Source organism: Stegostoma tigrinum, chromosome 5 (assembly GCF_030684315.1).
Source record: "Stegostoma tigrinum isolate sSteTig4 chromosome 5, sSteTig4.hap1, whole genome shotgun sequence".
In the NCBI taxonomy this organism is placed as follows: domain Eukaryota; kingdom Metazoa; phylum Chordata; class Chondrichthyes; order Orectolobiformes; family Stegostomatidae; genus Stegostoma; species Stegostoma tigrinum.
In genome coordinates, this window is record NC_081358.1 from 31177132 (window position 1) to 31190227 (window position 13096).

The following is a 13096-nucleotide window of genomic DNA, read 5'->3' on the forward strand; positions in this document are numbered from 1 at the left end:
GATGTCCTGGAACTGAGATGACTGATCGTTCAACAACCACAACCATCTTCTATTGTGCTATGACTCTAACCAGTTGAGAGTTTTTATCCTGATTCCTATTGACTTCAGTTTTGCCCGGTCTTCTTGATGGCACACTTGGTCAAATGTGGCCTTAATGTCAAGGGTAGTCACTCTCACCTCACCTCTGAATTCAAGTTAACAAAGTGTGGAGCTGGATGAACGCAGCAGGCCAAGCAGCATCTTAGGGGCACAAAAGCTGACGTTTCAGGCCTCGACCCTTCATCAGAAAAGGGGGATGGGGAGAGGATTCTGAAATAAATAGGGAGAGAGGGGGAGGTGGATCAAAGATTGATAGAGGAGAAAATAGGTGGACAGTATAGGTGGGGAGGGGATAGGTCAGTCCAGGGAGGATGGACAGGTCAAGGGGGCGGGATGAGGTTAGTAGGTAGGAAATGGAGGTGCGGCTTGAGGTGGGAGGAGGGAATAGGTGAGAGGAAGAACAGGTTAGGGAGGCGGGCACGAGCTGGGCTGGTTTTGGGATGCAGTGAGGGGAGGGGACGAGCTGGGCTGGTTTTGTGATGCAGTGGGGTAAGGGGAGGTTTTGAAGCTTGTGAAATCCACATTGATACTATTGGGCTGCAGGGATCCCAAGTGGAATATGAGTTGCTGTTCCTGCAACCTTCAGGTGGCATCATTATGGCACTGCAGGAGGCCCAGGGTGAACATGTCATCTAAGGAATGGGAGGGGGAGTTGAAATGGTTTGCAACTGGGAGGTGCAGTTGTTTATTGCGAACCGAGCGTAGATGTTCTGCAAAGCAGTCCCCAAGCCTCTGCTGGGTTTCCCCGATGTAGAGGAAGCCATAACCGGTACAGCGGATGCAGTATACCACATTGGCGGATGTGCAGGTGAACATCTGCTTGATGTGGAAAGCCATCTTGGGGCCTGGGATGGGGGTGAGGGAGGAGGTGTGGGTCAGGTATTGCACTTCCTGCAGTTGCAGGGGAAGGTGTCGGGTGTGATGGGGTTGGAAGGGAGTGTGGAGCGGACAAGGGAGTCTCAGAGAGAGTGGTCTCTCCAGAAGGCAGACAAGGGTGGGGATGGAAAAATGTCTTTAGTGGTGGGGTCAGATTGTAGATGGCGGAAGTGTCGGAGGATGGTGCGTTGTATGCGGAGGTAGGTGGGATGGTGTGTGAGAACTAGGGGGATTCTCTTTTGCCGGTTATTGCGGGGGTGGGGTGAGGGATGAGGTGCAGGAAATGTGGGAGACTTGGTCGAGGGCGTTCTCGACCACTGCGGGGGGAAGTTGCAGTCCTTGAAGAACGAGGACATCTGGGATGTGCGGGAGTGAAATGCCTCATCATGGGAGCAGATGCGGACGAGGCAAAGGAATTGGGAATAGGGGATGGAATTTTTGCAGGAAGGTGGGTGGGAGGAGGTGTATTCTAGGTAGCTGTGGGAGTTGGAGGGCTTGAAATGGACATCGGTTTCTAGGTGGTTGCCTGAGAAAGAGATAGAGAGGTCTGGGAAGGTGACGCATGTGTTGGAGATGGTCCAGGTGAATTTGAGGTTGGGTTTGAAGGTGTTGATGAAGTGGATGAACTGTTTGAGCTCCTCTTGGGAGCACGAGGCAGCGCCAATACAGTCATCAATGTAACCTCTGAATTCAGTTCATTTGTCCATGTTTGAACCAAGTAATGAGGTCAGGAGCAGAGTGGCTCTGGCAGAACCCAAACTGGGCATCACTGAGCAGGTTATTGCTGAGCAGGTGCTGTTTGATTGCACTGTTTGATGACACCTCCTATCACTTTACTGATCATTGAAAGAATACCGATGGAGCAGTAATTGACTGGGTTGGATTTGTCCTGCTTTTTCTTTACAGGACATACCTGGGTAATTTTCCAGTTGTCGGGTAGTTGCCAGTGTTGTCGCCATATTGGGAATAGCTTGGCTAGGGCCACAACGTGCTCTGAAGCTCAAATCTTCCAGAATGTTTTCGGTGTCCATAGCCTTTACAGTATCAGTGCCACTGACCATTAATTGATTGAATGCAAAGACTGGTATTTGTGATGCTGACGACCTCTGGAGGAGGCAGAGATGGATCATCTACTCAGCACTTCTGCGCTGTATTGATTTTTTTTTCAGCAAGTGGTTTATACTTCTTTTATACCTTAGCAATATTTAAAATTCACAATTAATGTTGTGCCAAACCAGCTCTCAGGCAACTGCTACTGAGTTTCTTGCCAAAGAGCACTGAGAAACTCACAAGAGGTCTGGTTACTTCTTTGGAGGATTGGTAAAGAGGGTTACTTTTGATCCAAGAGACATTGGAAGTGTTAAAAATGTTCAGTGTTTGCAGGGTTCTGTGCAAAAAAGTATCAACCAACTTTTGTCAAAACAAAATGAAGATTGTAGACCTAAGTGTTGAGTATTTTTAGGATCAGCAGTGATCTGCTCTCTTGTTATGCCGTCTATGCATGGCAATTATAAGTATGGTTATTTTAAATTAAAATCAGGATAAACGTTATCACTCTAATTATGCAAAGTGTATTTCTTCTGTCAACAAAAGCTAAGTTTTTTGGGTGTTGCTATTCAGAACTTGACTTTTACACTGGTTTATAAATTGAAGGTTCAAAAACCAAGAGGAATTACTAAACCAATATAAAATTGTTTGACCCCATGTGATCATTGTTCCTAGTTTTGGGCACCAGAAGAAGGGGTGCTTGGTGGTGGCAGGAGCCATAAGGTGCTTGAAAGCAGGAAATGAACCAATACCCATAATTTCTCACCCTGGGAACATAAGATAACATACAATCCCATGCTGTAGAAATTAATAAGACAGAGAATTGGGGTAAAAATGGCATTTCAGGATGATAACCTTTAACTAGTAGAATTCTACAGGGAGCAGTGCTGTTAATTAAAATACAAATGATTGTAATGAATGTACTATCACTAAGTTTGCACATGACACAAAAATAGTTTGGAAGGCAAGTAGCAAGGATGACAGAATGAGTCTACAGAGGGATATAGACAGGTTAAATGAATAGGCAAAAAACTGGCAGATGGAATATAACGTGGGGTAGTACACTTTGCAGGTAGAAGAATTGAATATTATTCATTTGGGAAAGATGCAGAAAGCTGCAGCATGGGATGATTTTGAGGGCCCTAGTGAATGAATCACAAAAAATTTAGCATACAAGTTCAGCAGATAGTAGGAAAGGCTAATGGATTGTTAGTCTTTATTTCACCAAAAATGGAGCCTAAAAGTAGGGAGGACTTACTAAAACTATACAAGGCATTAGTCAGACCACACCTGGAATACTGTAAACAGTTTTGGTCCCTTATCTAAGGAAAGACATACCAGTGTTGAAGGCAGTCTGGAAGAAGGTTCACTAAACTGATCCTGGATACTGAGGGATTATTTCATGATGAAAGGTTGAGTAGGTTGGATCTTTGCTCTTTGGAGTTCAGAGGAGTGAGAGATGGCCTTATTGAAACTGAAAAGATTCTTAGGGGCTTGACAGGGTAGATGCAGAGAGGTTGTTTCCCCTTTTGGGAACGTCCAGAACCAGAGGGTATAATCTAAGAATAACGGTTTGCCCATTTAAAACAATTTTTTTTATCTCTAAGAGAGCGGTCACTGTGAAATTCTTTACCACGGAGAGGTGTCAAGTACGTTCAAGGCTGAGATCAACATATTTTTAGTCAGCAAAGCAATCAAAGTTCACGGGGATAAGGAAGGCTAGTGGTGTAAAGGGTTAATAAGACATGATCTCATCGAACAGCAGAGCCGGCCATTTGGGGCGAATGGCCTTCTTCAGTTCATGCCCTAATTAGGGGGTCGGTTGGGTCGGTTAGCTCAGTCGGCTAGCTTGCAAAGTAGACTAAAGCCAAGCCAACACCATAGGTTCAATACTTGTACGACTACAGGACTCTCGTTCCCAACCTCTCCCCTCGCCAGAGGTGTGATCTTCAAGTGTCGACAGTCGTCATCCCTCTCGAAAGAGAGAGCAGGCCTTCGGTAAGACTATGGAGACTTTACCTGACCAACAAAAGATGAAATTAATTCGTTGCTCATTATCACAGATATAATTTGAATTACGCCCTGCACCGTTAATATTCAAGTTTCTACCGTACTGGCCCAAGCAGTCTCCGTCAGCTCTGACACGAGTTAAAGGGCGGAACCGAAAGAGCGAGTTATTTTTCTCTGGGACCTCGGCCGCCTGCGCGACTCCAAAAAACGGTGGCGCCCGTTTCCGTGGCAACCGCTGGGGCGTCGGCCGCGAGCTTTCAAACGGAACCGCGTTTGAAACGGCCACCGACTGCTTTTCAACCACACAGCCAGCAAAAGGAAGCTTTTGTAAAAGTCAACGTTTGTGTAAGTGCAAGACGAGTCGGTGCCGTGTTCTGATTATTGGGGGCTGCTCCTGGGTGGCTCTGAGTTGTCTTTTCCCCGGTGTTCCTTCACTTCATATATATATATATATATATATAACACGCTTTCGGCTTCAGTTGCGCAAAATGTGCAGGAATTGAAACTCGAGTTGCTTGGCGCCCACAGCTTCTGGGTATGTCAACACGATCCCCTGCCTAATTTACTCTGCCCTATCCCTGAAACAAAGGTTAAAATTGCTGGAGAAACTCAGCAGGCCTGGCAGCATCTGTGCAGAGAGAAACAATTAATATTTCGAGTCCAGTGATCATCTTCAGAACTAATAAAATAAATTGTTGGAATGTTCACTACTTTGATTCCAGAGATCAGGGGATTATTTTAAGGAGGAAGAATTTCTTTCTGAAATGCCCCTTAAATGCCTGCCACTACATCTTTACTAACCTATTTGTTAACTTATTTGGCAGTTCACTTTAGCTAGCTCTGTTTACATTGAACTAAATTAGGTTTATTGTTACATGTGCTCACATGAGTACAGTGTAAAGTTTACAAGTTGCCATTTATGGTGCTGCCTTAGGTAAAACGGTACGTAGGTACAGAGATAGTAGGAACTGCAGATGCTGGAGAATCTGAGATAACAAGGTGTAGAGCTGGATGAACACAGCAGGCCAAGCAGCATCAGAGGAGCAGGAAGGCTAGTTGTTGAGGGTGAGGACGAGTTCAGCTAAGTAGATGAGGGTGTCAGTGGAGGGGTAGTGGTCGGGCCTGTGGGACAGGAAGAAGCGAAGGGCCTTTAGGCAATCTGTATGGGGAATGCAGGTGTATAGGGACTGGTCATCCATGGTAAAGATGAGGTTTTGGGGACTGGGGAATTGGAAGTTCTGGAGGGCGTGGGTGGTGACACGGACGTAGGTAGGGAGTTCCTGGACCAAGGGGGAGAAAATGGAGTCCAGATAGATGGAGATAAGTTCAGTGAGGCCGAAGCAGGCAGAGACAATGCGTTGACCAGGGCAGTCAGGTTTGTGGATTTTGGGAAGGAGATAGAAGCGGGCGGTGCGGGGTTGGGGAACAATGAGGTTAGAGGCTGTGAGTGGGAGGTCACTTGTGGATGGTTTGCGAGATGATAGTTTGGTGTTTGGGGGTGGGGTCATGATCAAGGGGGCGGGAGAACGAGGTGTCGGAGTGTTGGCGTCTGGCCTCGGCGATGTAGATGTCAGTGCACCATACCGCACCTGCGCTTCCCTTGTCCGCGGGTTTTATGGTGAGGTTGGGATTGGAGCGGAGGGCTGCACATTCTGCGGGGGAGAGGTCGGAGTGGGGGAGAGGGGTAGAGAGGTTGAGGCGATTGATGTCACGATGGCAGTTGGAAATTAAGAGATCGAGGGAGAGTAGGAGGCCTTGGGGTGGTGTCCAGGAGGAGGAGGTGTGTTGGAGGTGGGAGAAGGGGTCTGTAGTGGGAGAGTTAGGCTCACGGTTAAAGAAGTAAGCATGAGGCAGAGGTGGTAGAAAAACTGTTCAATGTCCAAGTGTGACCGGTATTCATTGATGTGTGGGTGGAGGGGGACAAAGGTGAGCCCTTTACTGAGGACTGACCATCCCTCCTCAGTAAGGGGGAGGTCTGGGGGATGGTGAAGACTCAGCAGGGCTAGGTGCTGCTGTCATGTTCCTATGATGCTGCTTGGCCTGTGTTCATCCAGCTCCACACCTTGTTACATAGGTACAAAAGCTTGGTTGCAAAGCATAAAAATAAGGAAAACAAAATTTAAGAAGTTAAACTAAAAAGTAGAGAAACAAAGAAGCACAGTTAACGGTTAAACACTACAGTCCATAAGGGCCTACCCATGCTAGACTTGCACTCCTCACAGGGGGTTGACCTCAGCCTGCTGCTGCTCTGGGCTGCTTGCTGTCACCAGTTTCCAGCCTTTTCCTGCTACTGCTGCCAGCACTGCCATTGGCTGCCTGTTTCCACCCTTGCCACCATCCACTGTTGGCTGCCTTCTCCCACTTTCACTGCTGGCAGCCCTGGTCTGTGGGCTGCCTTCTCCCTGTCTTTCTGTGGGCTGGCTGATCCTGCTAAAGCCACCTGCTTTCACTGCATGAAGCTGAAAGAGAAAAGAAAGAAAAGGAGAATGAAGGATGTGGCTGGCCTGGTGCTGAGGAGTGGATGGGTTCAGGAGCCAGTACTCTGCGTACCCTGCCGCTGCCGCCATCTTACTTCTAGGATTCCAATGTCTTCATAATGGCCCTTATTCAAGTTCAGAGTACTAGTCCTGGACCCAATCTTCTCTCCCTCTTACTGAAAGTAAAATTCAATCCTATCATAATATGTCACTGTTATCTAGGAATGCCTTCACTACGAGATTATTAATTAATCCTGTTGTGTTGCATAATACTAAGTCTGTTGTGGCCTGCTCTCTAGTTGGTTCCAAAACCATTGGTCTAAGGAACTAGACTCAAAAATTTCGATGAATTTTTCATCTAAGTCATCTTTGCCCATTTGATTTTTCCAGTCCATATGTAGGTTTAAACCCGCATGACTATCACCAACCTTTTGATAATTATTGCATTATTTCTTCCTTGACACTCCATGATACCATATGGATACTGTTAGGAGGCCTGTGCATCACTCCCACAGGAGACTTCTTGCTATTATCAGTTTTCATCTAATAATGAACTACTTCTATATCCTTGTTCCTCAACCTAGATCATCACTGTCTGTGCTAATAGTATCACCAGTTAACAAAGTAATCCCTGCACCTTTTCCTAGCTTTCAGCCCTTCCCAAATGTCATGAACCCTTCAATATTCACATCCCAACATATGTGATCTTGCAGCCATGCCTCTGCAGTGGTTACAGGTAATAAACATTTATTTCTATCAGAGATAATGGGAACTGCAGATGCTGGAGAATCCAAGATAACAAAGTGTGAAGCTGGATGAACACAGCAGGCCACGCTCCTGAGATGCTGCTTGGCCTGCTGTGTTCATCCAGCTTCACACTTTGTTATTTAGCATTTATTTCTATTTGCTCTATCAGTTCATCTTTTTATTTTCAAATGCTACATGCATTCAGATACAAAATCATTTGTTTATCCTTTAATTTTGAATCTAGCCTTATCTGTTGATTTACTCTTAATTTGTACTTTCTGCCACTTCCTGTCATGGCCTGTTTATTTTCCATACTTTCCATTTTCTGTATTAATGCCTTCTTTCTCTTGTGATTCATCACATCTTTCCAGATTTGATCATTTTGCCCACTCTAGTTAAAATAGTCTCTACTTCCCTAGTTATGCAGCTTGTTAGAACACTGACTCCAGTACAGTTCGTGTGTAGGCCAACCTAATGACACATTTTCCCAGAGATAGTAGGAAATGCCGATGCTGGAGAATCTGAGGTAAAACAGTGTGAAGTTGGATGAACACAACAGCCAAGCAGCGTCAGAGGAGCAGGAAAGTTTGACGTTTTGGGTCGGGGCCCTTTCTGAAGAAGGGTCCTGACCCGAAATGTCAAACTTTCCTGCTCCTCTGATGCTGCTTGGCCTGCTGATACAATTCCCCACTCTCCCCATACTTGTGCCAGTGTCCTCAAACCAAAGTCCTCTTGTACTGCACCAATCGCTAAGCCTTGCAGCAATTTCTCTCATCTTTTTTTCCTTTTTGCATTTTTTATTTTTGCATGTGGCTCAGCTAATAGAGATAATTACCTTTGTTCTGTTACTTCATTTGATGCCTGGCTCATCATACTGACTACAGCAAACAGTTTTCTTTGTCTATTTTATCAGTACTTACATGCACCATGATAACTGGATATTCCCCTCCCACTATAAATTCCTTTCTGACCCTGAACAGATATTGTGAATACTGGTAATGGCAGACAACACAGCCTTCTGGACTCTCGTTCTTTGCTGCAGAGAATAATGTCAATCCCCTTGAAGGTTGCTAAATACTCTGGACCAGATGAACTCGATCCCATTGAAGGAGGTACCTAGAGAAATGGTGGATGCATGAGTAATTATTTTTCAGCATTCTATAGCATCAGGAAAGGTTCCTCTAGTCTGGAAAATAGAAAATGTAGTCCCACTATTTAAGTTAGGAAGAAGATGGAGAATGTAGAACTACGACCAGTTAGATTGACATCAATAGTAGTACATACCGGTCCTGTCATCCTTAAAGTGTTTTAATAGAGTCAGGACTTTTGACCCAAACTGATCCATGCTGACCGAAATGTCCATCCACGCTAATCCCATTTCCCTGCACTTGACCCATATCATTCTAAACCTTTCTTATACATGTATTCATCCAAATGCCTTTGAAATGTTGTTAATGTACCTGCCTCAACCACTTCTGCTGGCAGCTCATTCCAGTTGCGTGCCACCCTCTGTGTTGAAAAGTTGCCCCTCAGGTTCCCGTGTGTTCTTTCCCCTCTTACCTTAACCAAATGCCGTTTAGACCTTGAATCCCCAACTCTGGGAAAAAGACTGAGTGCATTCACCCTATCCATGCCTCTTATGATCTTATATACTTATAAAAGATCTCCCCTCAGTCTCCTATGTTCTAAAGGAAAAGTCCTAGCTTGTCCAACCTCTCCCTGTTTCTCAGTCCCTTGAGTTCTGACAACATCCTTGTAAATTTCTTCTGCACTCTTACTAGTTTAATAACATCCTTCCTATAACAAGATGACTGAAACCGAACACAATGCTCGAAGCGTGGCCTCACCAACGTCCTGTACAACTGTAACATAACTTCCCAAACTCTATACCCAAGGCCCTGACTAATGAAGGCCAGTGTGCCAAAAGTCGTCTTCACTGCTGTGTCTACCTGTGACTCCAGTTTCAAATTAACTACTTAATTATCTTATTCAATTATTTATTTTTCTTTTTACTGTATTTTATTAGCCTTACCACCAGTTCCAATAATATTTTAAATCTGGGGAATGGAATGGATCTTAACTACCTACTAGACGCTCTCCAGTTACTACAGGGGGAAAAAATTAAAGAAAAAGCAAAGAAACATTTTCTTGCCCTCCCTCACCTAACTCCCAGCACACACTGCCCAAATCACATTCAGTGCTAAGTCACACTGAAAAGTCTTTAAATGCTCTGAGTTAGCTCAATCCCAAATTCCAAAAGCTGATTTTTTTAAATTAACTTACTTTAGTTGCTCTCAACTTGACAGTTTATATATCCCTGGTTAAACCTAGAATTTAGAATTTAAACAGCCAAATACAGTTAAATGTTAAATATGAAATACAGGCCAAATTTAGACTTTCAGAAGTATATTAAGACTTCCAGCATTCTGCTCAAAGATGCATTCAGTTGACAGCTTCTTAGAACAATATATTCTGGTACCAATCATAGCACATGGACTCATGACACAATAATAACTCTTGCCAAGACAGTACTGCCAGGTTTATGAGTAATTTCTTATTCATCTTGAGGGTGTGGAACTTGAATCTTAAACTAATGTATTATGCTTAAATAAAGCCAGGTGAAAAAGTATAAAGACAAAGTTGGTTTCAGTGGAATAGAATTAATATAAAAGGTAAGATGGTTGGCATGATGTTTCATAACCCTCACCAAAGAAATATCCTATGACAAAGAAATACTGTCTGAGAAGAATGCATCTTCAATGACTAACATAGAAAGCTGAAGATGATATCTAATTGAAAGAAAAGCCATACAACGTTGCACAAAATAATAATGGGCCTAAAAATTGTGTAATCTTTAGAAAACAGCAAAGGATGACTTAGGAAATCAGAACATGAGAGTAAACTAACTAGAAATATAATTACAATTAAAGCTAAGTGAAAGGTGAACTGTTTTGCTACAGAACAAGCTTATTTTGTTTCAATATTGCAGCAATAAAGTGCAAATCATAATGATATCAATGAGAGAGAGAGAGAGACCAAGAGATGAGTGAGGCAAGGGCAGGGCAGGTACTGTGTCTCTGTCACAGTTGTGACCCATTCTTGTGCAGCAGAGAAACCAAAACTTGTGTAACTGTTTTCAAGAAGTATTTGTAATTATCACTTGTATATAAAATATGTATCAAATATATAATTATCTCTTAAGTTCTTTCCACAGGATAATTTAATTATTCTTCTGGAAATAATCAACAGCTCAAATGAAACATTACATGAAATAACTTTGAGTCGAGCTTGTTAAAATCTGTTACATCATGGGTCGACTTACAGTGGATCTAATCGCTAAAAGTAGTATCCATGTAAAGAACAGAAGAGATGAACCATTGGAACAATACCTAAAAAGATTGACTCATCTAAATTTTTCAAACAAGAATATTGATGAAATTGTGAGTTCACTTAATTGATTAAGGATAAGTTATATTCCCTGTTTTTAATTGCGTTTCTACATACATAATCTTTAAACTACAGCATAGCAATCAGAACTGCTCTGTGCTTGCTCATCACCAACTCCTTCACTACTTGTCCCTCCACTCACTGTTTCCTGTCCTCTGCTCATCAAGTGTCCAGTCATTGGAATCAGTTTATTTATTCTTTCCATACTCTTCTATAGTTTAAACAGCTTCATCAATCTTGTCTTAGTTTTCCCTGCTGTAGGGCTTCTTTAGCTTATCCATTTAGCTGTGATCCCTTATTCCCAGAACAATTCTAATAAGTTTCTTTTATATCTGCTCCAAAGCTTTCACATACTCTCAAAATCGTGCTGCCCAGAAAAGGTGGGAAAACTCCAGGTAGGATTGAGTTAGTGTTTATGTAGGTTTAACATTACATCATGGATTTTTTTTGTGTACCATGCACCAATTACAGAGCCAGGATGATGCATTATTAATATCTCCTGCTACTTTGTGTGTAATCTCCCTCACATGTGTATCATCTGCAAATTTTGAAATTATGCCATGTCCAAGTCCAAGCTGTTAATGAATACCATGTTAAAAACAAGCAGTGATCCTAAAACTAAGAACTGGGGGACAATATTGTGTATCTTACATCAGTTGAAAACCAAGAATTTACCACAATTCTGTTTCCTATTCCTTAGCCAATTTTGTATCCATGCTGCTTCAATTTACTAACAAAGCTATTGCCTGGTACTTTATCAGACACCTTTTTAAAGTCCAAAGACATATCAACTGCTCCGCCTTCATCTACTCTCTGTTCCCTTTCAAAACCTCAATCACATTGGTCAAACACAGCTTGTCCTTAACAGATCCACAGTGGTTCTCCTTCATGTTTGTCCAAGTTGTTAATTTTTTTTCCAGATTATTGTTTCCAAAAGGATCCCAGCCAATAAATTAACTGAGCAGTAATTACCAGGTTATTCACTTCCTCTTTTGTGGCTAGCTAGTAGGCAAGTACTGCAACTTTACGTCTTTCATGTATGTTAATGCCATTTTGCTTGGCAAGATATGATGTGTAAAATTACATAGTGCACGGGTAGTTATGCATGAGGTTAAAAGTGAAATGCCATTTCTGGGCATCTACTGAGTTTTTTTCTAAAACTATGTTTGCTTTTCCTTTGTTTCAGGATGACCTCCCAGTATGCAAGAGCCTGTCTGTTTTATATTTGTATGACAACAACATCATACAGATTCATAATTTAGATTTTGCAATTAATCTCACTCATCTGTACCTGCAGAACAACAATATAACACACATTGCAAATCTCTCCTTGCTACAAAACCTCACTAAATTGTAAGCCAATACTCGCTTTTAGTTTCTAAAATTAAAGTTTAAAGCAAAAATATTGTGTGAATAATGGGTTGTCATGAGCTTAGGTTAGAAAGAGCTTGCATTTATTATTTGTGTTTTTTATAATCATGAGGTATTCTAATTAATTACTTTTGAAGTATAGTAACTGTTTTAATGTAGTGAAAAGTTGAAGCCAGTTTCCATGCAAAAAAGTCTCAAACACCAATGAAACAACGACCAAATAGCGATAATTGACACTGGGTGGAATACCAGACACATTCACTTGCGAATCACAAGTCACACCATTTCCCAAGATTGTTTCCCTAACTTCTAAATGTCTGAAATCTATAACAAAATTTTGATGTGTCAGAGTCAGGGTTGTGCTATTGTGGGGAACATAGAGCTGTAGAAATATGTAGCATGGAAACAGACCCTTCAGTCCAACTCGTCCATGCCGAACAGATATCCTAAATTAATCTAGTCCTGTTTGCCAGCATTTGGCCCGTATCCCTTTAAACCCTTCCTATTCCATATATCCATCCAGATGCCTTTAATTGTAATTGTACTAGCCACCACCAATTCCTGTGGCAGCTCATTCCATACACACATTTTCCCTCTGCATGAAGATGTGCCCCTTGGGTTCCTTTTAAATTTTTTTCACCTCTCACCTTAAACCTATGCCTTCTAGTTTTGGACTCCCCTACCCTGGGGAAAAGACCTCGGCTATTCACCCTATCTATACCCTTCATGACCTTATAAACCTCTAAGGTAACCCTTCAGCAGTAGGCCCAAGATTTCAACAGAAACGAAAGGGTCATGGAAAGTTATGTAGGAGATATAAGTGGTTGTGGAGGGAGTATGGTTGATATAAGGGAATGTAAACAAGATTTCTTAAGTTTATTTATTAACTTCCTGACTCCATCGCAGATTTCCCCCACCAAGATTCACAAACCGTTTTAACTGGTGGAGGTTTTCAGGAACCCACCTACCTTGAGGAAAATACCATGAGTGGAATCTGAATACAAGGATTAGACATTTTCATT

The 13096-nt window shown here is 42.6% G+C and overlaps 1 protein-coding gene across 8 annotated transcripts in view; it reads left to right on the forward strand.

Annotated features, from left to right (window-relative positions):
- The first annotated feature begins 4261 nt into the window (after nucleotides 1–4261).
- The window catches only part of ppp1r42 (protein phosphatase 1, regulatory subunit 42), an 86614-nt gene continuing 77779 nt past the window's right edge, over nucleotides 4262–13096 (forward strand). For 3 of the 8 annotated variants that reach the window (XM_048529924.1, XM_048529930.1, XM_048529932.2), the window contains exons 1-4: nucleotides 4262–4377; nucleotides 8237–8368; nucleotides 10459–10696; nucleotides 11890–12056. In XM_048529924.1, coding sequence (XP_048385881.1) covers nucleotides 10565–10696; nucleotides 11890–12056 — 299 coding nt within the window. In that variant the 5' untranslated portion in view covers nucleotides 4262–4377; nucleotides 8237–8368; nucleotides 10459–10564. The remainder of the gene's footprint in view (nucleotides 4378–8236; nucleotides 8369–10458; nucleotides 10697–11889; nucleotides 12057–13096) is intronic. The other 5 variants (XM_048529925.1, XM_048529926.1, XM_048529931.1 and 2 more) reach the window with 5 other exon arrangements.